This window comes from Acinonyx jubatus, chromosome C1 (genome assembly GCF_027475565.1).
Source record: "Acinonyx jubatus isolate Ajub_Pintada_27869175 chromosome C1, VMU_Ajub_asm_v1.0, whole genome shotgun sequence".
Lineage (NCBI taxonomy): Eukaryota > Metazoa > Chordata > Mammalia > Carnivora > Felidae > Acinonyx > Acinonyx jubatus.
This window is the reverse complement of record NC_069381.1, coordinates 203,941,137-203,965,197: the sequence shown is the minus strand read 5'-3', so window position 1 is coordinate 203,965,197 and position 24,061 is coordinate 203,941,137. Positions and strand designations below refer to the sequence as shown.

At 45.9% G+C, this 24,061-nt stretch overlaps 1 protein-coding gene across 4 annotated transcripts in view; it reads left to right on the top strand.

Moving 5' to 3' along the window:
- The first annotated feature begins 1,259 nt into the window (after nt 1-1,259).
- Nucleotides 1,260-24,061, top strand: part of WDFY1 (WD repeat and FYVE domain containing 1) — a 45,452-nt gene continuing 22,650 nt past the window's right edge. Inside the window, exons 1-4 of one of the 4 annotated variants that reach the window (XM_027049365.2) lie at nt 1,361-1,500; nt 12,058-12,145; nt 17,039-17,106; nt 23,360-23,433. In XM_027049365.2, coding sequence (XP_026905166.1) covers nt 17,100-17,106; nt 23,360-23,433 — 81 coding nt within the window. In that variant the 5' untranslated portion in view covers nt 1,361-1,500; nt 12,058-12,145; nt 17,039-17,099. Of the gene's footprint in view, nt 1,501-12,057; nt 12,146-12,508; nt 14,335-17,038; nt 17,107-23,359; nt 23,434-24,061 lie in introns of those variants that run through there. The other 3 variants (XM_027049356.2, XM_053215861.1, XM_053215862.1) reach the window with 3 other exon arrangements.

Sequence of the window (24,061 nt, the reverse complement as noted above, 5' to 3'; positions counted from 1 at the left end):
TTGTACTAAGTCTTTAAAATTCGGTGTGTATTTTGAACTCATACCATAACTCCGTTTGGACTAGCCACATTGGAAGTGCTGGATAGCCATGGGTATGGTACATCTCTAGTGCAAGTCTGCAGTTCATGGGTCAGAATAATATGGGGGGGAGTGTGGGTTGGAGAGGGGAGGTCTCGGGAGTCAATGATTTTCTGGGTCCCCATCATGACTGTAACTTAGCAGCTCTTGATGTGCTCTAGCCAAAAGCCACCAGGAACGCACCTGTACTTGATCACGTTGGGTTGGTTGCTAACTGGCAGGAGAAGGCATATCGTGGGAATTATGCGGCCTTAGTGATAGAACTTACTGTAGGATTTAGGCTTGTGTTCGGTGATTTTAGGGAGGATATAAGGAAGAAGGGCTATCCTCTGGACTGGACTGGATTTTGTCAGGAAATGGGGGTCATTCTATGATTGGAGCTTTTACTAAATCTTGTCTAGAGGAAGGAAGACTAGGCAGAGGCTAAAGCTGGAACTAACTGGTAAAGAAACAGGAGTCACTCTTGTTAGCCAGCATAGAGGGATGTTTTTTCATTTGTGTGGTTTGGACAATTTCATGTTTTGGCTGTGTTTATATATGATTATGGAGTGGCATTGTTTGGTGTTTATGTTCCGCAGGAAGCAGCTGTCAGCGCTGGGCCAGCTCCCGGCAGCACTGACATCTGGATCACAGGACCACGCCATCTCCTGGAGTTTTCTGTTTCTAATAGCCGTGCGCCCTAAAGCAAGTGGTTTAACTTCTTCGTGGTCCAGTTTTCTCACGGCTACAAAGAGAATACAAGAGCTCTATCTCTCCATCTCTTAAAGTTGTTATCAGCACTAAATAAGATAATCCGTGTCAGGAAATGGGGATAGTGCCTGGTATAGAGTCACCACTCAATGAGTGTCACCGACTGTCTTTCGAGGATTCTAAAAATGGCACTGTGTTTTTCACGCTTGCCACATCTTCGAAATCTTCCAAACAATGGCTTCTAAGAAGAAGCACGACGTAGTATCATTATTTCCAGAAGGCTCTGGTTTGGCGGACAGTTCCTCGTCCCCTCCAACGGCCCAATCCACTCCTGGGTGAATGCCTTTACAACCTTTGTCACTTTCCCACTTGTTGGGAGACGGCCTCCGGGGCTCTCTCCCGGCTTCGGAGTTTTCGGCTGCGCGGCTTCCCCAGGCAATACGGCCCCGGGCGGCAGCACTCGGGAGCTTACGGCGGCGCGGCGCCCACGCGGCCCCGGGAGCCCGAGCGGAACCGGCGCGTCCCCGCCCGCCCGGCCGTCAGCTGATGGGCTTCCCGCCCGGGAGGCCGCTGCCGCCGCCGCCGTCGTGCGAACATGGCGGCCGAGATCCACTCCAGGCCGCAGAGCAGCCGCCCGGTGCTGCTGAGCAAGATCGAGGGGCACCAGGACGCCGTCACGGCCGCGCTTCTCATCCCCAAAGAGGACGGCGTCATCACGGCCAGCGAGGACAGGTAGGGCCGGCGGGTCGTGCGCCGGCGGAGGCGCGACGGGGGCGGCCCGTACTCCCGCCGGCGGCAGGGTGTGGGGATCGTGGGGTCGGCGGCCTAGTCCCTCTCCGGGAGGGGGCGTCCTCGGCCCCCGGGACCTCGACGCGCCCCTCCGGTCTGGGAGTCTGGGACCTTCACTGCACCCCTCTGGCTCGGGACCAAGGTCTCACCGCCCCCTCCAGCGGGGGACCTCCTCTCGCGGTCCCATAGCGCCCTTCCAACCGAGGACCCCTGTCCCAATGCGCCCCTTCAGTCAGTGACCCCCACCGCGCCATTCTAGCCCAGGATCCACGCCCCTTCCAGCTCGGGACCCCGGACCCTCCGTGCCCATTCCAGCCGGCGACTCCCTCCCGCCGCGCCCCTCCATAGGGGTACCCCCTTCCCGTCGCGCCTCTCCCGTCGGTGACCCCCACCGCGCCTGTCTAGCCCGGGACCCCCGTCCCTGCCTCTCCTTTGTGGGGTTTTGCTTGCCCCTCGAAAGCGTCGCGACCTCTGGGGGATTTCTTGGCCTCCCGCAGTCAGTTTCAAACCTCTGAGCCAGGAGTATTGGAGGCAGGTGACCGCGGGTCCTGCTGCGAAGGATTCCCTTCTCTCAGCAAACCTCCAGGAGCATTCACTGTCTCCCTTCTGCTTCACAGCTGCTGGGACCCGCTGTACTCTATTTACTACATAGTTTTGTTTTGTTTTTCTTTCCTAAAAGAGACTTATTTTTTAAAAGGTTGGGTGCTTTTATTTTAAAGAAAAATGTGTTTTCCACTATTAACAGAAACCCAGTATCACCTGCCATAAAGAATTAAACTAATGACTAGAGTATGTTATCCTGTGTGCACCTGAAGTCATCTCATTCTTGTACTAAGACAACTGGCATTGAAGAATGCCCTTCACACGTTTGGGAAACACTGATCTGGTGCGATTTTGTCATTTTACCCAAGAGGAAGTTGAGGCCCCAGGAAAGCCCCAGAGATACTGCTGAAGCCAGAAATGCAACCCAGGACTCTTACCTTTTTGGTCTGCCCAGGGCTATGCGATTGGATTGGAGAGATATGGTTTGTTTTAAAACTTTTGTTTTTAAAACGCTGAAAGTTTAGGTTTGTGGCTTTACAATAGGAATTTGGAAGAAATGACGGATGTTTGCTGAGTGAAATTGTGTTTCCTTGCTACAATGAGTGCTCTTAAATGGTGATATTCCAGAAGCCAAAAGGCTTTCTGGAAATGGAAGGTACTGTTCTTTGCTTAGAGCTGACAGCTTTTTGTAGTCCTATCTTTTGAAGTAAGCAACATCTGAGGGCCTGTTCTGGGCACAGAAAACTTGAAGCCTCCTGGGTTGCCTAGTTGACCTTTGTATTTTGCTTTTCGAGTCTGGTTATTATGAGCAGGCAATAGCCTCTCCTGGCTTGTATAATGTAGCCAACCTCAAAGGAGGTGGGGAGTGATTGCAAAAGACCTGGGTGTTGGTGTGCAGAGGCAGGCAGGGAATGGGAGAGGGGGATATGAGCCACAGGGAGACGAAGGGAATGTGAAAAAAAGGCAAAGGGCACAAGAATGATATTTGCGTGATAATCAACTTAGATGCAGACAACATTTCATAAAACTTAGCTATCTTATTCAGTAAAATATCTTATCCATGACTCATGCATGTTGGGTAAATTGCTGAATATTTGAGATTACTGGCCAGGAGCAGTGCTGATAAATGTTTTATGGAAAGTGATTACTTAGCTGCTCTGGGACTGAAATGTTCTGGGGGGAGCCTTAGATCAGCTCTTTTTTTTTTTTTTTTTTTTTTTTTTTTTTTTTAACTCGGACACAGCAAGGCCTTTGCTGATGACCGGACCAGGTGAAGGTTGTTAGAGCCTTGTGTTTCTAATTTGTGTTTCAGGCCATGGAGCTTTCTTGAAGGTAGGACGTTTCTTAGCAGGTGCCTTTATGAGATTTATGAAAGCACGTGGCTATGGGTTTTTGTTGTTGTTGGATGTGGGGGTCTGTCTTTACATTGTCATAAATAGGTGTCTTACTGTTCAATCATTTATTCATTCATGCATTCGTATATTTAGAAATACTGTACCTATTGAGTGCCAGGCTTTGGGGAATACAACAGGGATCAAAAGCCACAGCACTTGCCCTCCTAACTTCTGATTCATTGATTTTTATGGCCCTTGACCCCATGAAACCAGCATATGGAGGAAACAGAATACTGACCGCCCTTATTTATCAAACAAGCATTTATTAGACATTTACTGTGTGCAGGACCTGTAGTGTAGCCAGAATCTCTGCTTCCAAAGGACTGGACAGACTGGTTGAAGAGATGCCCTGTGCTCTCGGCTTCTAGGGTGTTGGGGAGACACAAAGGAAAGAGTGTCCCTGAGGGCCAGAGTTCAAGGAAAGTCTCCTAGAGGAGATGTCACTGGATAGAGAAGTGGGCTGTGTGAAGGGAGGAGGACACACATCCCTGTTCCAGGCAGATGGAAAGAACAGGAGGCAATAAAGAACCACTGTCACTTCTAGGTGATCGGAGCAAAGTGGGGATGAGTGGCCATGGCAGGAGAGAGTACTGAGAGCCGGACGGTCCTAGTGTCCCGTTTTGGAAGGGCCTTCTTTGTATGCCACTGTTAGGAATTTGACCTTAGTTCGTAGCTAGTGAGGAACCATCAAAGACTTCAAAGCAAGAGACGTGATCAGAATTTGTACGTTGGAAATAACAATAGCTAACCTTTTAAAAGTCCCTTCTCTCTGGGTGGGAAGGGGGAGAGGGAAAGCAACCACAAGGATTGATGGAGGGAGAGGGATGGGAGGTGGGCTAGATGGGTTTGTGTTGGGCACTGGGTGTTGTATGTGAGTGATGAATCACTGAATTCTACTCCTGAAGCCATTGTTGTGCTGTATGTTACTGAACAAAAATTTAAATTTAAAAAAAAAAAAAGTTCCTCTCTCTGTTGGTACAGAATTGAACCCATGTATTCGGCAGCATCCAGTCCTCACATCTCCCCTTGAGGTGGGTACTACAGTCACTTCCCTCATCAGGAGCTCCAAAATTCAATACATTCTAAAAGTCAAAAGTGGTTTCTGTTTGTAAACTGGGCCCGAAAACTCACTGGTGCTACCACTTGAATAGATGAGACCGTTTGTAATCTCGGTTTATCCCATGCCGTGTGAGCGTCCATTTGTTTTACTGGGGAAACAGCAGTGCATGTCCCTTGCAGGTGCTACCCCAGGCCCTGCTGGGAGCCTCCAAGAACACATAGGGTATGCACCCTACCGCGGAGGGCCTTTGACAGTTTCGAAAACTGGTTCTCAGTGAGGGGTGACTTTGCCGGCCAGGGCACATTTGGCAATATCTGGAGACATTTCAGTTGTCACGACTGTAGGGGGGTATTGCTGGCATCTGGTGGGTAGAGGCCAGAGATGATGCGCCACACCTTGTAATGCACGAGGCAGTACCTCGCAGAAAGAATTACCGGCTCCAGATGTCCGCGGTGCCGTGGCTGAGATACCCTGGTTTAGGCTTAATGTGCTTACTTATCTGCTCTCTCTAGACAGTGGTTCTCAAACTTGAGCATGTATCAGAATCAAATGGAGGCCTTGTTAAAACACAGATAGCTGGGCCCTGCCCCAGAGATTCTGCTTCAGCAAGGCTGCACTGGGGCCCGAGAGTTTGCCTCTCTTCCACGTTCCCGGTGCTGTTTTTGCTGCTGGCCCAGGAACCCCACTTTGAGAACCCCGGTTCTGCAAGTTCCGGATCACGGTACTTGCTTGTGTAGGCCCACTGGGAGGGAACACTGTTTATACCTTGTCTGTCCTCTTTTAACGTCAGTTTCTGGGATATATTTGCCTGGAGTCATTTGTTACATGCACGAGTTTATTTCCCATTAAAACCAAACTGTGTATATGACAAAGCTAATGCGAACAGTCCGCTCAGAGTATTAAACCGGTGTGGGATACCGAGCTTAATTCCATCATGCTGGGGTCACCCACCGGTCATGGTTTTGGCAGAAACATTCGGGGTTACTGGGCCGCAAAGGGTTAACAGAAAACGGCCCTGCTCTTTTGTATGCATTCATGTAGATTTTGTTACAGTGGTAATTACCCTAAACTCTTCAGTTTCCAGTTGCCTGCACTTTGGAACACTTTGGAACGGGCAGTTTTTGAGCATGCAAAACAGGAGAATGATACATGCGTGGACTTTACAAAGAAAAATTCCTCCGTGAATAAAGTATGATTGTCTCTCTAGTCGGGGAAACTGTAAAAATAAAAGCAATAACCTGAGCGATAAGTTGAAGGGCTTGAGCTACAGCAGTCATTTTCCTGAGAGTGGAAACAGAAAATGAGACTGCTTTCGGAATACAACTGCAACGTGGTGAGACGGCGAAAAGCCATTCCCCGGACCCACTGGCCTTTTGAACTGTTTTGCTGTGGACTGCATCAAAAATTCAGAGTCAGTTGGAGGATAGAATTAAAAAAAAGAAAAAAACCTTTGTGATAAAACCTTAGAAATAAGTTAGGGCTGTGGTCTTCAATTTTGGGAAACAGTTTGAGGATGAGCGTGCTTATGCTATTGTTGCATCAGGGGCCTGGGGGCCAGGCGATTGATTTCCTGGAGAAGAAATTTTGCTTGGCCTAAGGCAAACAAAGGCAGAGCTCCCATGTTGTGAAATATTTTAGGATGTTGCACTTAGGCTGGTAAACGATAACAATGACAGAAAACCAACTCGTAGCATATTTTTGGTGGCATCTTCTTTTCTTGTTATTGTTATGCCAGCTGTTTAATATGTGTACTTCCTTTTAGGCATTTCTAAGACTGAAAAGATGGTTTGAGGGAAAGGGTGTATCTTTACTAACTGTTCATGCAGAAACAATTTCGAATAAACCACTTGATTTTTAAGTGTTATGCTTAGGAGAAAACCTGGCATAGCCGGAAGTTGTTAGCCTGTACAGATAACCAGGGCGTTAACTGCTGTGTTTTTGTTGTCATGCAGTGCCTAAAAGTAGACTCTTTGATTTCTGTTAGAAAATAAAAGCAAGAAGTGAGAAGGGAAGAAGCATTTATTCCTCTCTCGTTAGAGTGGCCCTTCTTTGTGATGTTCATTTTCTTTTTATAGCATAGTTAAGAACAGATTCTGGATCCAGAATGCCAGAGTTTGAATCCCAGCCGTGTGACCTTGTGCAGGTCACTTATTCTTTCTGTGCCATAGTTTTCTCATCTGCAAAATGGGAATAGTATCTACCTCACGGTTTTGTGAGATTTAGATGAATTAGTATGCAAAGTACTCTGAACAGTGCCCAGCACAGAGAAAGCACCATATATATGTTGGCTGTTATTTCCCATTTAATTACTTTAATCTCATCAAAAGCTAAAGATATCTGCTTACTGTGTGTGTGTGTGTGTGTGTGTGTGTGTGTGTGTGAATAAAATAGTTTTTCCTGTATAAATAAAGCAATACCATTTTCGGAGTGACTTACAAACCTAAGTTCTTGTAACAGTCTTTGAGTTGTGCCTTCTCATCATTTCCATATTTGGTCATTTACAAGTCATGTCAGTCATTAGTTTTTCCTCATAAAATCTTTGCCCTGCTGTGTTTGGGGGCCCCAAGATCACCCCCTCGGTTCGATGATTCACTAGGAGATGGTTGTCCTCATGGCCATGATTTATTACAAAGGACACAAAACGGAATCGGTGAAAGGAAAGGAATGGTTGAAGTCCAGAGGAAATCAGAGTCACCTTCCATGAGTCCTTGCCCTGTGGAGTCACACAGGAAGTACTCCTGTGTTATACCCACATCTGTAAAATATTGTCTACCAGGAAGCTCATTAGAGACTCAGGACCCACTGCTTTATTGGGGGCTGGCCGTAGCACTTGACAAAATTCTAGACTCACAGAAGGAAAGCAGGCATGCCGTGGTCTCTCAGATGTTAGTATGAGTGAATCACTAAACAGACCTGGTAGGAATAAAGCATGGAACAGAATTGGAAACCAGGCTACTCTTCCTAGTTCCTCAAACTGTGCTTCTCTGGGGTGAGTTTAATCTTGTGTTTCAAGACTAGGCTGGGGATAGAGTTTGAACTTTTTTTTTTTTTTTTTTTTGAAGTTAAGAAAGCTTTGCACAGCCCCTAAATTGACTGCATCCTGCCTGGATTGCTCCTGTTCCTAGAGGTTCTGATGGCTTTTAGTCTTCTTGATAGCACAGAGGTCACAAGAAATCATCTCGATGCTAATAGTGAACAGGTAACAGCAGGAATGGTTCCTCAAGTGAAAAAGAAAATACCTGCAGGTAGAAAAGCAGCCATCTGGCTTCTGGAGAAGCGTCCTTCCCTCAGGAGCCGGGGGAGATGCCACACAAGGGGCCTCCCTCTTGGGATAGAGATCTGCCTGTGACAAAATCAGGAGTCATCATCGTGGGCAGTTGAATTCCTTCCCTGGAAAAGGAGATGGAAATTTAAATTTTTCGCAGCCAATCTAATTATCCTCAGTGAAAAGAGGCTGATTTCCCTGCCTTTCCATTTAGATGGTCAATTCAATAAAAATCTAGTGTTTTCCCCTTTTGTTACCAAAGGAGAAAAGCTTCTTTCTGTGGCAGGAATGAAGAGGGCAGAGTTCAAGAGACTTGGCTGAAAGGAAACTGCTCTTTATTTGATAAAAGCAGATTGCATTGATGACCACATCCTTTTCTTTCTCTTGCAGGCTAACATCCTAATGTTATAGAAAGCATGGAGGCTACCAGAATTACCCATTATGTCTGTAGCCCCTGAAGGTAGTCAGAGTAGGAAAAAATATCCTTTGCTGATGGTAACAGAGATGCTTGGTGGTTTATCAAGATATGAAATAGTATCGGCAGCCTTAAGAGTGACCGGAAAATCAGATTTCCTCAAACTTACTATTGTAAGAGTTTACAAGAATCAGGCCTTGCGCTTAATTTGTAACATATGCTATCATTTGTATTTTGTGTTTAATTGGTTAATTGAATAATGCTGGTATATCAGTTTATACTATAAAGATGGTTGAATCGCTTTCATTTAGCTGTTTGGGGATGATTAGGGTGTTTTTTGAGCGTTTTCAAAAAAGATCTCGTTTTATAAATGCTGCTGTGTCAAGCGAGACAGAATTTGGCCTTGTGATTTTGCCAAAGCCCTCGTGTGCTCTTTGAATCTATTTATCAAAAGCGTAGGCATGATTTTCAAGGTAACCGTACTGGAAAATAAAATCTATTGGATCCAGATGTGTGTTCTCATGGAGTTTCAGGTTAAAAAATGAAATTAATCACCACTCCCACAAGATGCCTTCTGGTTTGAGATACGTGCTCTTCACAAGGAAAACCATGCTTTGACTCTGTCTGCCTTCCTCCTCTAGTTCAGCTTAAGCAGAGGAGGCTTTATCGACTTGGTGATTTCCTAAACTATATGTTTAGCTTGCTTTTTATCATCACTCTTTGAGGGAATCCGAGGGACCAGAAGTGATAAAAGGAGCCTCTTTACCCATTCTGATCATCAGGCAGGCATATCTTGGAGAAGATCACAGACTAAGTCTTCCTGGAATAAGTACTTCATTCTTAACCAGACTTGTGGTTTTTAGTCTGCGTTTCATGTATCTGCTATAGTAAGGTAAAAGAACATGCGGAATTATGATCCTTAATAGGATGAACAATATTGACTGATATTTAATTAAGAAAAATAACTTCATTTAGCTTTTACAGTAACTTCTTTAGTTTCTTGGGATTCAAATTAACATCTGTGTAAAGTGAAGATCCTGTATTTCAATTAAAAGTTGAAGTGGACTTATTTGTTTATTCAGTACATTTAAATCCTTGGTACTCAGTAAATGCCAAATGCTTTTTTTTTTTTTTTTTTTTTTTTAATTTTTAAGGTCAGAATCCTAAGTATTCTTAAAAGTATCCTATTTGTGGAACAGGTAGAATTGTATCATTTGGTTATTGCTATGAAACAAACCACTTTAAAATTCAGTGGCTTAAAACAGCAAGTACAGTTGACCCTTCCATGAACAGAACAACATGACTTTGAACTGTGCAGGGCCACTTATATGTGGATTTTCTATAGTATGGTATAAATTATAAACTATTTTATATGTTTCTGGTACATATAGTTTATGGTATAAACTATAAATTATTTTCCTTCTGATTTTCTTAACATTTTTTCTTTCTAGCTTATTCTACTGTAAAAATACAGTATATAATAAAATACACAGAATATGTCTTAATCGAGAGAGACTTTGTAAGAATACTGCTCCTGTTTAGCACAGAAGTCAGTGTTTCTTTGAACTAAATGAGAGCTTTGAAATTAGATGTAGGCTTTTCCACAGTCTGGGTTTGTTTGGAGGAAAAAAAGTAACGCTTCATGTTTCCTTATTGTTTAGGGGTTACTTACTGCTTTGGAGGACAAAATGTGGAATTTTCTGAAAAGCCCTTTTTTTTTTTTTTTACTTGTTTCACTTGTTATTTATCACACAAAGCCTCTTGGCTTTGAATTATTTACTTTTGTAATGTTTTGAAATGCGAATTTTCATCATCCTCTGACATAAGAGCGATGGAATTGGACAAAACGGCCAAAGAAATTGACGTTGGTTTGTTTGATTTTAGGGCCTGGACTCTCCTTCCTTCCATCTCCCTAAGTATAAAATGGAGGTCCTGGCTATCATCTTTGCCATGAGGATGTGGCATCACGTTCTCGACTGACGTCGTCTTTCTCGAATCCGAATGTGTGTCTGGAATACAGGAAGCAGCTTTGTCTGCCGCTATAGTTCACTACTGTGAACTTAGAAGAGGTCAGGCAGGGCCACATGTTGATCAGGAGGCATGGTTTTTTATTGCCCTGTCTCTTTCAGGCCCGGTGCCCCTGGGCCTTTGGGTGTCTTCTCTTCTCTGCCTTTCTGCATCTGATTCCTTTGTGGGGCTGTGCCCCCTGTTCACCGCTCCCGGGGTGTGACATTCTCTGTTCACCCAGTGTCTCTAACCCTTGTGTCCAGGTCCGAGTCTCCTTATGAGCTCTGGGCGTCCTTGGCCCTCTGCACTGGCCTCCTGGATGCATCAGTTCCTTGACCAGACCCGGTGGGGGCATGACAGGCTCCAGACTTCAGGGCCTCACCCGTGGCATGACTTCCTGTTGAGGACAGTGCCAATCTCCGAGGGAGAACCTCCCGTGAGGGATGACCAGAGCCTCTTAGGATCTGCACCCTGCTGGAGATTGCTCTGATTCTAGTGCCCGCCCTTGGCACTGGAGCTTCTAATCTGAGGCCTGTTTTACCCCTCAGCCTGGTTTGCGCTTGTTGGGAATGATTTGACAGACACATTCCTGCGGAGTGAGCAGTCTTCACATTTAGATGGCTGTCTTGACGTCACACAAGATACCTCCTCCTTGTTTGGTTGTTGGCTTGTTCTTCTGCTTATTGAGCGGAGGTGGGGGACCCCGCAGTTCTCTGGATGGCAGGGCTCCAGGACCACCTCCCACCCAACAAGGAGCCATAGGTCTCGGCTGTCTCATGGGTGCGTTCCTTCTCCTCTCCTACTGGTCCTGCTCAGCCCGGTTACGGAAGTTAGCTCTGTCATTTTACGTTATGCTTTAAAAAAAAAAACTAACATTTCATAAACCTTTTCTCATGGATTCATGGTCTTGGCAACTATTTTTAACGGCTACACCAGCCTGTTAACTCAAGTAGCTTATCACGAACCCGTGGTTTTCATAACTATTTGTAATGACTACGTAAGCCGTTGAATTAATATGCCTGGAGCCCATTTCGTTATTTAACATTCCCCCCAGTTTTTACTCCTTTGAATAGTGCTCAGAGTAACTTTTTTTTTTAATGCGTAGTTCTTTTTTTCCTATGAACTAATGTCTTCAGAATCAGTTGCCAAGCATGGAGTGTCTCAATCACTTTGTTGTTGTCATGACTGTTGGTAGCAGAACCAGCAGTGTTATTAGGAGGGAAATGTTTTTGCTTACCATATGGGACAAATTCTTGCCAAAGAGCTGGTTCTGATTTGCGGTGCTGACACAAAATCATGAGAACCCTAGCAATGACGTTTTATTATTGTTTTCAGGTGTCCGTTTGCTCACCCCCGCGTTTTTAAACACATTTCAGTTCGAAACCTTTAAAACAAGAAAGTACAGGCCAGCATTGGCCTTTCGTTTGTCTAGAAAATAAGCGGACCTTCCACCTTGCTGAAGACCGGCGGACAAATAAGGCGTGGGTAGCGGCGTGCAGGCAGCGTGGCGATGCGTATGTAACGTTACCGTCTCACATAGAAATACCTTTTCTCATCTACGTGCGGAAAATGCCGCAGCTGTAAGTCCTGACTTCTCTAACTAGGAGGCCGGAGGAGGTAGATGTAGGTAATCTTAGTGGGGAGAAGTCTGAAAAAAATTGTATGCAGACCCTGAAAGAAATGACACATTTCCTTTCTAAGTACCTTTCGGAAAACTGTCAAGCTATTGTTTTAAAATAGCTTAAAAATAGAGCCTCGCAAAGATCAACCAGTTTCTAAGATTTCGGTTGTAAGGAAAGACTTTTTTTTTTTTCAGATTGACATGGTCTTGGAATCTCAAAGAAAATCCATCCTCTAGAAAAATGGCTAGAATAAGCAGCAAGCAAAACAGAAAATGAGTTGAGGTGCGTGGGTGTAAACTTGTCAAAATATTAAAGGAAAAGTTAAGCTGTTGTATCTTAACTCAGTAGAGAAAGCAGCTTAGACATTCGTCTAGGCAGGCAATATTGTGGTTTTGTAGAAATAAAACCATCTGATCTTGATACTCTGTGATTATATGGTCTCTTAATAACATCCTGGAGTTTTTAATAGTTTTCTCCTATAAATGTCACAAACTGTATTGTGTTGCTTAGAACTTATTGAATAGATTTTATCTCCAATTTATTTAATAGTAAATGTTCTCGGCCTGTGGAATTTGTTGACTTTTTTTTAATTAAAAAAATTTTTTTTAATATTTTTATTTATTTTTGAGACAGAGAGAGACAGAGCATGAGCAGGGGAAGGGCGGAGAGAGAGGGAGACAGAGAATCTGAAGCAGGCTCCAGGCTCTGAGCTGTCTGCACAGAGCCCGATGCGGGGCTCGAACTCACAGACTGTGAGATCATGACCCGAGCTGAAGTCGGACGCCCAACCGACGGAGCCACCCAGGCACCCCTAAATTTTTTTTTAATGTTTTATTTACTTTTGAGACAGAGAGGGGCAGAGTACGAGTGGGGGAGGGGCAGAGAGAGAGGGACACACAGAATCCGAAGCAGGCTCCAGGTTCTGAGCTGTCAGCGCAGAGCCCGACACGGGGCTTGAACCCAAGGGCTGTGAGATCGTGACCTGAGCTGAAGTCAGACGCTTAACCGACTGAGACACCCACGTGCCCCATTTGTTGACTTTTTTAATAAACAGCCCAACTTAAGCCTGTTTTTGCAGTCATTCTTTAAACCAAATGAGACCTATTCTAAACACCATACAAAACACATTCCTATATTATTTAGTAGAAATTATACAACTTTGTTTAATGCATAGGTTCTTGGGAGTGCGGGAGTGTTAGGGGTTAAACCTAGCATTGTCTTGATTTCATCTTGGAAGTGAGAGATTTTAGCGTTGTTGTGGAAGGAAGGGAAAGAGATTGGTTTGAAAAGAGAAGAGGCAGGGTTCCAGAGAGAAGGTGTGACTACAAAGAGACCTTGTCAAGGTCAAGTGCCGATTTTGGAACTTGATTCCCAAGAAAGGATGGGCTTCTCGCAGCCCGGATAAGATCGATTTTCAACCGAAACATCCCATGAGATCATTTAAGTCTTGCCAGTTTCCCAGTGTGTCAGCTGGGTGCAAGCCAAAGTACAGTACTAACGTTTGTCCTCCAAGGGAAATGATACTGCGTTTCACAAAATGCCGGTGTCTAGGTAGGTTCCATTTTGACCTTGGGCTATTTTGAATATCATTCTGAGCTTTGCAGACTTAAAATTAGACCTTTCCAGGTTAGATGATTGGCTGGAAGAGATAACCTTTAGGGTTTCCCCTTCTCCGGCCGCCTTTTCTGCCTTTGAGTATCGCTCTTCTCACGAGAGGACCCAAGGAAGAGCCTGTGGCACTGAGTCCTTCCTTCTTTGAGATGCCAGTGTGTCCATGACCCACAACTTTTGGAGTTGATTTGAAGGGTTTTAGAATGTGTCTGTACTCTGTTCTTCTTTAGGCCCTTAAAAAACCTGGCAGGTTTAACCCCTTTGTGATCCGCATGAATGAAGGCCGGTGAACTTGACGGGGCGCTGTGCGACGCTCTGATCTCCCCGTGCCTTGCCTTTTCCTATCCTGTCTTTGGAACTGGAGTAGGACCCTGGGGTAGATTTAAGGCTTCTCAAGGAGTTGGCCTTTAACTTCTTACAGCTCCTTTGGCTTCATCCCTCATGTTGAATGTAAGTAATGAAATGTATCCGTAAAGCCTTCTGTAGCGAGTGACAGGCTGTGTCATGCTGAGATGGCACCCGTGCTGCGGTATGCCCAGATAAACTATCTGGAGAAGGAAGTTCTTGGTAGAGTGGCGAGGGTGGAGGGCTGAGGGCCTAACTGGAGCTCGGGGTACTTGGGGCCCTTGAGGACGGCAGCTCGTTGGGATAGAGGTCTGGGCTGGGAAGTCATAGGCACTAAGTGTCACACGGACCCCTGATTTGAGACCACCAACTGCTGTTGGGCTCTCAGCACGGGCAACGGAATGCGTGGCTCCTTGGGAGTTGCAGCCGCTGGTCCACCTGCCCCGGGGCAGGCCCACCGTGTGGGAGGGAAGAACCCACCAGGTGATGAGAGGAGCTGACGGAGCCAGACTGTGGTGGGTGTACCGATAACAGAGAGCAAGGGCCAGCATCACATTTTGGAATCACTGCTTACTTCTTAAAAAAACAAATAAGCAAAAATCTGCAACACCATTATTACACCTAAAGAAATGAATGGTATTTTAATACCGTCAAATATCTAGTCAGTGTTGAGATTTTCAGTTTCATGACGATACACGTGTGTTTAACAGTTTGTTTGAGCGAGGATCCAGATAGGTCTATGCATTGGGATTGCTAGATATATCTCTTAAAACCTCTTTAATTATAGTCTGATCCTCTATCTCTGTTTTTTTCCCCATGCAAATTATTTGTAGAAGGAACTGGGTCATTGTCTGTAGCCTTGCCTGTGGTCTTGAGTTTTGCTGAATGCACCCGTGGGGTGGTGTTTATGTTCCTCTGTATTTCCTGTAAATTGGTAGTTGAATCTAGAGGTTTGATCAGATGGTATCTTCCAACAAAATTGGTATCATACTGCCGTTATTGGTTTTGTAGAGGGCTTTCACTTAACATTATAATGTGGACACTTTCTATGCCACTAGCCATTTTTCATAACTTGATTTAAATGGCTCCAAACTACAAAGGTCTGTATTATGAAAAATTTTTAACTTCTGAGGTTTGGGAAAGAAGAAGGTCGGGTAATCATGAACAGCAACCAAGGACCCCATAACAGAGAAGTCTAAATGTTACCTTGAAGAGTGTTAAATTTTGGTTTAAGATGTGGAATTACAAACTGTAAAAATTAAAGGTCTGTTTCTACATGCTTTAGTCTGTCCTCCCCTCTCTTTTAATTTTGGATGTGAACTTGGACGCTTTAGAACTTCTTTTCACGATACAGGTACCTCAAAAGAAAGTCTGCCTGGTTATCTTGCCTTGTGAACCTCATTTAATGGCGCTCAGCTGAACAGACGGTGTTTGATATTCTTCTTGGTGTCTCTTCAGACACGGTATATGGTACTTGCTTGATTGCAAACAACAGAAATAAGTCAGACTGACTTAGGCTGCTTGATGAGGGTGTTTCTGGTAAGGATGCTGGGGTGTCTGCCTCACAAAACCCCAGTCTTGGGAAATAGCTCTGCTTTGGGCATGAGGGACTCTCACCTGGACCGTCTGCAGCTCGTTTCTCCTTTTAATAAGTTGACTTCATACATTCTGCAATCCAAGTCGCAAAACATATGACCGGAAACAGCCATTTCAACTACTGGAGACACTGATCTGTTTTTCTCGCTCCTTGTTTCTGATTTCTTAAGGGAGGAGCCGATTGGTTCAGCTAGGGTCAGACGCCCATTTCTGGTCTAGCCAGTTGTGATCAGGGGCAGGATGTGGAGAAGGCTGGCAGAGGTTCCACTGTGACCAGTTGGCAGTGGCTGGAAGACAGGGCATGTTGTACACATGGCTGTTCCTACCCCGAGGCCTGTGTTCAGTTCTTCTACAAAGTAGTAATTTGCCCACTGTGGTACTGGGTCATCTTACTTATTTGGATGAGTGAAGGTCAACGTCTAAGTCTTCCTTTATTGTGATCTAATCACACGCAGGAATCTGTACAGATCTTCATTGCAGCTGGACAAGTCCTGACAAATTCATGCACTCATGTAACCGACTCCCCAGAGCCCTGCCATCCTGTGTGTCCCTTTACATTCTATCTTCCTCCCCAAGAAGCAACACTGTTCTGATTTTTATCCTCATAGACCAGTCATACTTGCCTTGAACTTCAAACAAGATGGTGACCTGTTGAGTCAACATTTAGCCTTCTGTATTTTAGTTTAAGGTGAAAACATTTAATGAGCGCCAGCTGCGTGCCAGAGTCGGTGCTGCTGTTAGAAATAGGAGAGGGATTGGGACAGAGCTCACAGGAAGGGACAGTGGGATGGCTGGGACTCACTGCAGAGGCAGAGCGTGCCTGTGCGGGAGGAGGCACGAGTGTCCCAGGGGTTCTGAAGAGGAAGAGGCCTGGAGCTTGGAGGAGGTTCTGTGAGTGGAGGAGGAAGGGTCTTAGTGTTCCTTATTGTTCTTCTGACATGAGCCAAAATACCAGTCTTTGGCTATTCTGGTCATTTGTCATTTTCCTGCCTGTGTACAGGATTTCCTCATCTCCCTGTGTGTGTTCTGATGAAAGGAGAGGCCCAGAGACCTGGCGTGGGGTGATTTCCCCCCGGGGGCAGGAAGGCTGGGACTTACCAGACATGAGCACTGCTGTGGGCTCTGCTTCCCATGCGCAGCTGTCCCGCTTCTCCAGAAGCATTGTCGTTCCGTCTGTATCTTCTGCTGTCCCCATTTGGCCCAGATGGCAAGCAACCAAATTTGCACAGTTTGTTTTTTACTAAGAAAAGCAGTGAATAGTTCTCCCGTTTTCTTGGTGTATCCTCATATAATGAGATTTTATGTATTATTAAACTCACTTGAAATCCTGGCTCTGAGCTACTACATAACTTGCCATATGTGGTCATATATATGTAACTGTAGATCACGTGTGTGTGTGTGTGTGTGTGTGTGTGTGTGTGTGTGAATAGTGTATGGACTACATATAATGTACTATGTGCTGTACTTGTGGGTCCTGGCGTATTTCTCTAGTTTGTCCACCTGATTAACCTTATGAGGTCATTTGGGAAATACTACTGAAAATAAAATAAATAGTTACATTTCCCTGGAGCACAAAAGAAGATAAAATTACTAAAAAGTACTCTTTCGTTCTTTTCTCCACAGGACCATTCGAGTATGGCTGAAAAGAGACAGCGGTCAGTACTGGCCCAGCATTTACCACACAATGGCCTGTGAGTAGCTGAGCTGTTCCACTTGAGGAAAGTGTGTCTGATGCCTTTGATGATTCATATTTCAAATACTTATTTTTTTGAGAGCAAGAAAAGTGTGTCTAATGCTTTGATGATTCAAATTTCAAATATAATTTTTATTTTTGAGAGGGAGAGAGCGTGCCAGGGAATGGGGGGGTGGGGGGAGGGGGAAGAGAGAGGGAGAGCACCTTAAGTGGGCTCCGTGCCCAGTACGGAGCTCCATCCATGACCCTAGGATCATGACCTGAGCTGAAAGCAGGAGTTTGACACTCAACCAATTGAGCCAGCCAGGCGCCCCCGATGAATCAAATTTCAAAATGCCTGAATAAAAGGTACTACTAGGGGCCCCTGGGTGGCTCAGTCGGTGAAGCACCTAACGCTTGATCTCAGCTCAGGTCAGGATCTCACAGTTCATGCCCTGCATCAGGCTCACGCTGATGGCACAGAGCCTGCTTGGGATCCTCCTCTCCCTCTCCCCCTCCCCCTCCCTCACTCTCACTCCCCCCCCTCTCTTTCTCAAAATATATAAACATTAAAAAAAATTTTTAAACAGTGCTACTAGATTTCAAAATGAATTTCTTAGTTGCCTCATACCCCAACAGACTATGCTGGGAGGACTTCTTTTCTTTTGCAAAGGAAGTTGGGTCTGCTGGCTTAACTGAAGCTGAGTTGAGCAAAACTGAAAAAAGAAAGGAGAGGTGGGGGGGGAAGGGCATGCCCGCCACCCCCAGGTTTTCCTCTGTTTTTATTTTGCCAACTTGCATTATTAGTGACCGTGTACTTGGCAATAGCTGATCCTGACACTAAAAACGAGCTCTGTGCACCCCCCTGCCTTCATAACCAGCCTCCGGCCCGGCCTTTTCACAAATTTCCGGTACTACTGAGAGATTGGGTCCAAAATACAACCCTTTCTACGCAGAGAACTTTCTCAGGAGTTAAATGTGTTCGAAAACTCAATCTAGAAGATAAAGCCTTTGCACTGGGATTTTGAAATCGCCCTGGGATGCAGTGACTTAAAATTACACTTAAGTTCCAGCCCTTTGTGCAGATGTCAGCAGCACTGCCTTCCTACCCCCTCCCCCCCCCCCCCCCCCCCACTCCTTCTCTTCATCCTTTCTCGAAAAGGAAGCCTCACAGCAGAGGCCTGGGTGCCACCCGGGCCCAAGCTGGGCTTGGATCCTGCCGTCCCAAACGGCCACATAGAAGCCATCCTTGGCTGCTAATTCCTTAATGAGGCATTTTCCTCAGTTAAGGGTTCCAGTATTCAGAGGACCCCCTAGGAAAAGAAAAAAGGCTTTGGGGCCTGCTTGATGCTGTGTTACGTCCGAACACCGCTGTAAAGTCCTTGCCACTCGCTGCACACGCTGTTGACTGCGTTCACAGCTTTCTTAAGAGTTAGCCCAGAGCCAGTGGGGCATGTTAGACACCGATTCTGAGTAATCAGTCGGGGTCATCCTTCCGAGGGCCTCTTTCCTTGGCTGCGCTTCCTCCTTTGTACGTCTCTTGCAGTGTGTGTGTGTGTGTGTGTGCGCGCGCGCGTGAGTGTGCGCGCAAGCATTCGGGTCCTGCAGTCGTGCTCAGAAACAATTAGTAGTCCGTCAGGAGTTTCCTTTTTTCTGCCTGCCTGGGACAGCTTGGGCAGGCTGCGCACCTCCTCTGTCTTGGTGGTTAGTCACTGAAAGCGAAGATACCGGGACAAAGATAACCATTACAAAAGGAACCATAAGACTTTATGAGACGTAGCACCTTAGAGGTCTCCGCGAAAAGCTAATCATAATTGAGGACTATGGACTGACTGTTGCCCGCGTCCGCACACATAGGGAGCGTGCGTCACCTTGCCTGACCCCTCTCAGCGGTGATGACCGATGGATGGCTTGGCAGATGTACTCATGGAGCCCGTTTGGGAAATTTTGGGGGGGGGCGGTGTTGGAGCAGGGCAGAGGCGTCTCTCAGACGGGTAACTCCTCACCTGCAGTGGCCCAGTGATGGCCCTGACGGCCGGCAGTAGCCACAGCCCGAGGAGGTCCTGCCAGTGCCGGGGAACATTTGTCATCCTCGTGGACAGTCTTGTTAATGCTGCCACTCTTATTCCTCCCGTCCCCTCCTCTCCCCCACACCCCGCACTTCACATTTTGGGCACAGCTTCACATCCCCGAGTCCTCAACCTTGGAGTCGTTCGTGCTCCTTGGAATAGAGACTTTGTCCTGTATTTTGCTCACTTACTCCTCGGTTTGTGTGTATCCCAGATATTTAGTACAGCTTTGTAATTTCTCTCCCCAAACCTGGCAGTGGAAGTGTGCACTCTTTCTTGGCTTTTAGGTCTCGGGCCCGTGGTGTGGGCTCTCTCTGTTGCCATCCCTTGCTAACCTGGCTTAAGTGCCCCCCCCCTGGAAAGTAGCTCTCAGAATGCTGTGGCTGGAAAGACCAGTGACAACTGGAGAGAACAGGCCCAGCCTCCCCGTTGTCGGTGGCTGCCGCCCACATGTTTGCACCCAGACACATTCAGCTTGGTGCTTCCGGATGCTTCTGTGTTGTGCTCCATCTGGAACTGCATCCCTGGTGAAACTGTGAGAACACCACCGGCAGAAAACAGGGCGAATGAATGACGAGACATGACTGTTTCGCGATGACTTTTGTTCCCAAACGGGTTTCAAAATGTGAGAAGTGGCAGTTGGTTCTGAACACCGTCTGCGGGTTGTCCGGTTGAGGACATGCGAGCGGCCATCCACCAGGTGAAACTCTTTCTTGGGGCCTGACAGAGTGAAGGGAGCTGCCCCTTAGCGTGCCGCTCTGTGCACTCGAGTCGCTCTGTCACTTTACCTCACCGAGCAAAAAGGACTTTCAGAGTCTGCTCTAGCCAAGGGGAAAACGGTCCCTTCTAGTGTCCACATCTACCCGGTGACTCGTGCCTCATTTTTTTGGGTAGGACCTTTCTATGAAATCACACAGCTCTGCAAGGGACGGGGTCTTTTCACCGTTTGGTCAGCGAGGGAACCGATGCCAGAGGGGTTAAGCCCGTGGCTTGTGGTTGGGATGCCAGTCCCTGCCGTCTGGCTCCAGAGCGACGCCACCCACCGCAGTCACAGGGTGGGCACTGACTTTTCCTGCAAAGGGCCAGCCAGCTAACATCCAGACACTGAAGGCCACACAGCCTCTGTGGCAGCTGCTCAGCTCTGCCGCTGTGGCATGAAAGCAACCATAAACAATGCATAAATGAAGGGAAAAACCAAAAATACCTTTATTTACAAAACTAGAGTTGGAAGCATATGAGTTTGGATGGCAGTGATGCCTTTTTAAAAGGCCACTGAGTTAAAGATGGTATGTGTTTTGCATGTTTATAAAACCGTGTGAATATCCAATTTAATTAATATTGCTTATCTCACTAGAATCTTCCCTTCTAGAAAAAAGCCAGGACAGGGGCGCCTGGGTGGCTCAGTCGGTTAAGCGTTCCACTTCAGCTCAGGTCATGATCTCATGGTTCGTGAGTTTGAGCCCTGTGTTGGCTCTGTGCTGACAGCTTGGAGCCTGGAGCCTGTTTCGGATTCTGTGTCTCCCTCTCTCTCTGCCCCTCCCCTGCTCTCTCTCTCTCTCTCTCTCTCTCTCTCTCTCTCTCTCTGTGTCTCTCTCAAAAATAAAACTTGAAAAAAAATTAAAAAAGAAAAAAGCCAGGACATCTTTAGATGCCAAACAAATAAGTTAGGGAAGCTTTTTTCTTCCTTTTTTAAATGTAAGAATTCTCTATCTAGCCTCATAAAACTACTCAGCACATTGTAAATTTTACACAAGGGAGGATTTTACATATTTATGGACAGTTTGTTATGGGGGGGTTGGACATAAAAAGAATCGAAAGAAGCTTAAAACTAAAGTGTTAAGATTTTGTTCCAACCTAGAAGTAAGCAAAAATGACGACAGTGAATCTGAAATCCTCAACGCGTGTTTGGTTTGCCAAAGAGAATTTTATGATGGCTATTGAAGAGCACAGTGAAACCTTGGATTGCAGATACCTTGTTCTGTGAGTGTTCTGTAAGATGAGCAAACATTTCTCATGAGTTTTTAAAATTTTTTTTTAATGTTTACTTATTTTTGAGAGAGAGAGAGAGAGAGAGCGAGAGAGAGCAAGCAGGGGAGGAGCAGAGAGAGAGAGAGGGAGACACAGAATCCGAAACAGGCTCCAGGCTCTGAGCTGTCAGCACAGAGCCCGACATGAAGCTCGAACTCACGAGCCCTGAGATCATGACCTGAGCCGAAGTCGGACACTCAGCCAGCTGAGCCACCCAGGCGCCACATCTCATGAATTTTAACTTGATAAACAAGCGATATCTTTCGGTACAAGCAGTAGGTGATGCCAGACATCACATCACAACTGAGCCGATGGTTCTTGAAATTCGCTTTGATATATGAGTGCTTTGGATTACAAGCACGTTTCCAGAATAAATTATGCTCGCAAATCAAGGTTTTACTGTACATTACACTAAGGTACATATACCTTTGGGGCTATAATTCTTAAACTCGATTGTTCTTTTTTTTTTTTTAATTTTTTAAGAACTTTTATTTGTCTGAGAGAGACAGGCACAGCATGAGTTGGGGACTGGCAGAGAGAGAGAGAGGGAGAGAGAGAATCCCAAGCTGGCCCCACGCCGCCAGCACAGGGCCTGACGTGGGGCTCTTGCTCACGAAACCACAAGATCATGACCTGATTAGAAACCAAGAGTCGGATGCCCAGCTGACTGAGCCACCCAGGTGGCCCTAAACTTGGTCATTCTTTCTAGTCCCCCAGTTCAGTGTGGTGGATGAGGCGTACGGACTTCAGTCAAGTGTGATTGCTGTGTGCTCACTGCAGTAACACCTGCCTTCCAGCTGGATAGTTCTCTGCACTTGAAAAAGCCTCTTTCCATCATCTCATCATGCAGCTATCTATGTCTTTGCCTTCAGGTGCAGTCCAGTGTTCGAGTTTACTTTTGTCCTTCAGTGGAAAATGTCAGCCCTTTCTAGAGAGAGAACCTTAAATTAAACCATTTTCAAATGGTAATGCCATTTGTAAGATATTTTTTCTTCTACTTTTTTGTAAGAAGGGTTACCTCAAAGTAAGCTCAAGTTTGTTTCACGGTACGTATTCCCTCATGGTGGTTCTCGCATGGTCAATTGAAATTCTTTAAGCTGCAGCGAACCCAAACATTTCAAGTGTTCCATTTCACAAATAATTTTAATTCTGATTTTTAGCAGAAGGAGATGATTTGGAGTTTCTCCTCTCTGTGACTCATTCTCTGGAATGAGAAGGAAGGGAGAAGGGAGGAAGGAAGGAAAGAAGGAAGACAGATAGGTAGAACCTGGAAAGGGCTGTGGATGTGAGAAGAAGCAGGTGCTAGCCCAGTCACATAACACCACTGTGCACCTTACCACTGCAGTACTCCAAACTGAGGCTGTGTGTGTCATCGCAAAGGGACCCCCCTCCCCGGCTTTTTTTTTTTTTTTGACCATCAGAAGAGAAAACATCATCCCAAAGTGGCTTTCCTAACTTGGCTCACATATGCTGTGGAATCGGAATTCTGGCGCTGGGAACCCCTTTTCCATGATTCCAGCCACTCTGTTACCTGTGATGGGGAAGGGGGGTGGGGCAGGACGGCCTGCTGAGTTTAGGGAACAGATTTCTCACTCCGAGCACCGAGCACCAGTCTGCAGACTCCGTAGCCTCCAGGTGGGCATTCCAGCCAGATGAATCCGCATGCCCGCTTGCTCCGTTCAAAGATGCAAAACAATTGAGATTTTTTTGAGTTGGAATTTTATTTATTTTTTTATTAAAAAAAATTTTTTTTTAACGTTTATTTATTTTTGAGACAGAGAGAGACAGAGCATGAACAAGGGAGGGGCAGAGAGAGGGAGACACAGAATCTGAAACAGGCTCCAGGCTCTGAGCGGTCAGCACAGAGCCCGACGCGGGGCTTGAACTCACGGACCGCGAGATCATGACCTGAGCCGAAGCCGGCTGCTCAACCGACTGAGCCACCCAGGCGCCCCTGAGTTGGAATTTTAAACTGCAGCAGCAGAAAGAACTTCAATAGGAACTTCAATAATGGTTAATAACCATTAACTTTTCCGTTTACATCGTTATTTTCTACAGAACATTCTTGCCCTCTTTTTTAAACCTAAATCGTGTATGCTTTTTAAATAACGTGTTTTGAACAATGACTTAGAATGCGTAGCTCTGCCTTTAATATGGTCTTTGTCTTTCTGGCAGCTCCTTGCTCTGCTATGGCTTACCATCACGACAGCAGACGGATATTTGTGGGCCAGGATAATGGAGCCGTCATGGTAGGTCGCTTCCAGAGTGCATGCGTTACATTGACCCCCCTCCCCCCCCCCAGCGTTCACGCCTGTTGGACGGTTGGAATAAAGAATGATGGATGCCTGATTGTTTGGCATCAAAGATTTTTTTTTACTTCAGTATGGGTATTAGGCCTAAAAATGGATTAATTTTAATTAGTGCTTATTTTTAAACTAGTCACGGAGCTCAGAATGTTTTCATGATTGATAGTTCGGTGTTCAGCCTAAGCCACAAAGCACAGCTTTCCTAAGGTGAATGTGAGGCCTACAGCAGCCCCATCCTTGAACCGTGAAGGGGGCCAGGCGGGGGGTGGGCATGACGGCCTGTGTGCACACGCGTGCACGTGTATGGAAGTGTAACCGTGGAGAGGGACAGAGGGCAAGGTTGGTGACTGGTCACTGAGCCAACAGCTCATATGACCGTCTAAGGCAGCGCTTCTGCAACCATCTGTGGCTAGATATTCAAAATTTCAAGTTAGTATAGATTGTAGGTATTTTTATGATTCTAATTGCGTGGGTGTGTGTATGTGTATTTTCTTAATGGAGGTATAATTCGCGTGAAATTTCACCAGTTTAAAGTATGTATTTCACTGGTTTTGTAGTATATTCACAAGAT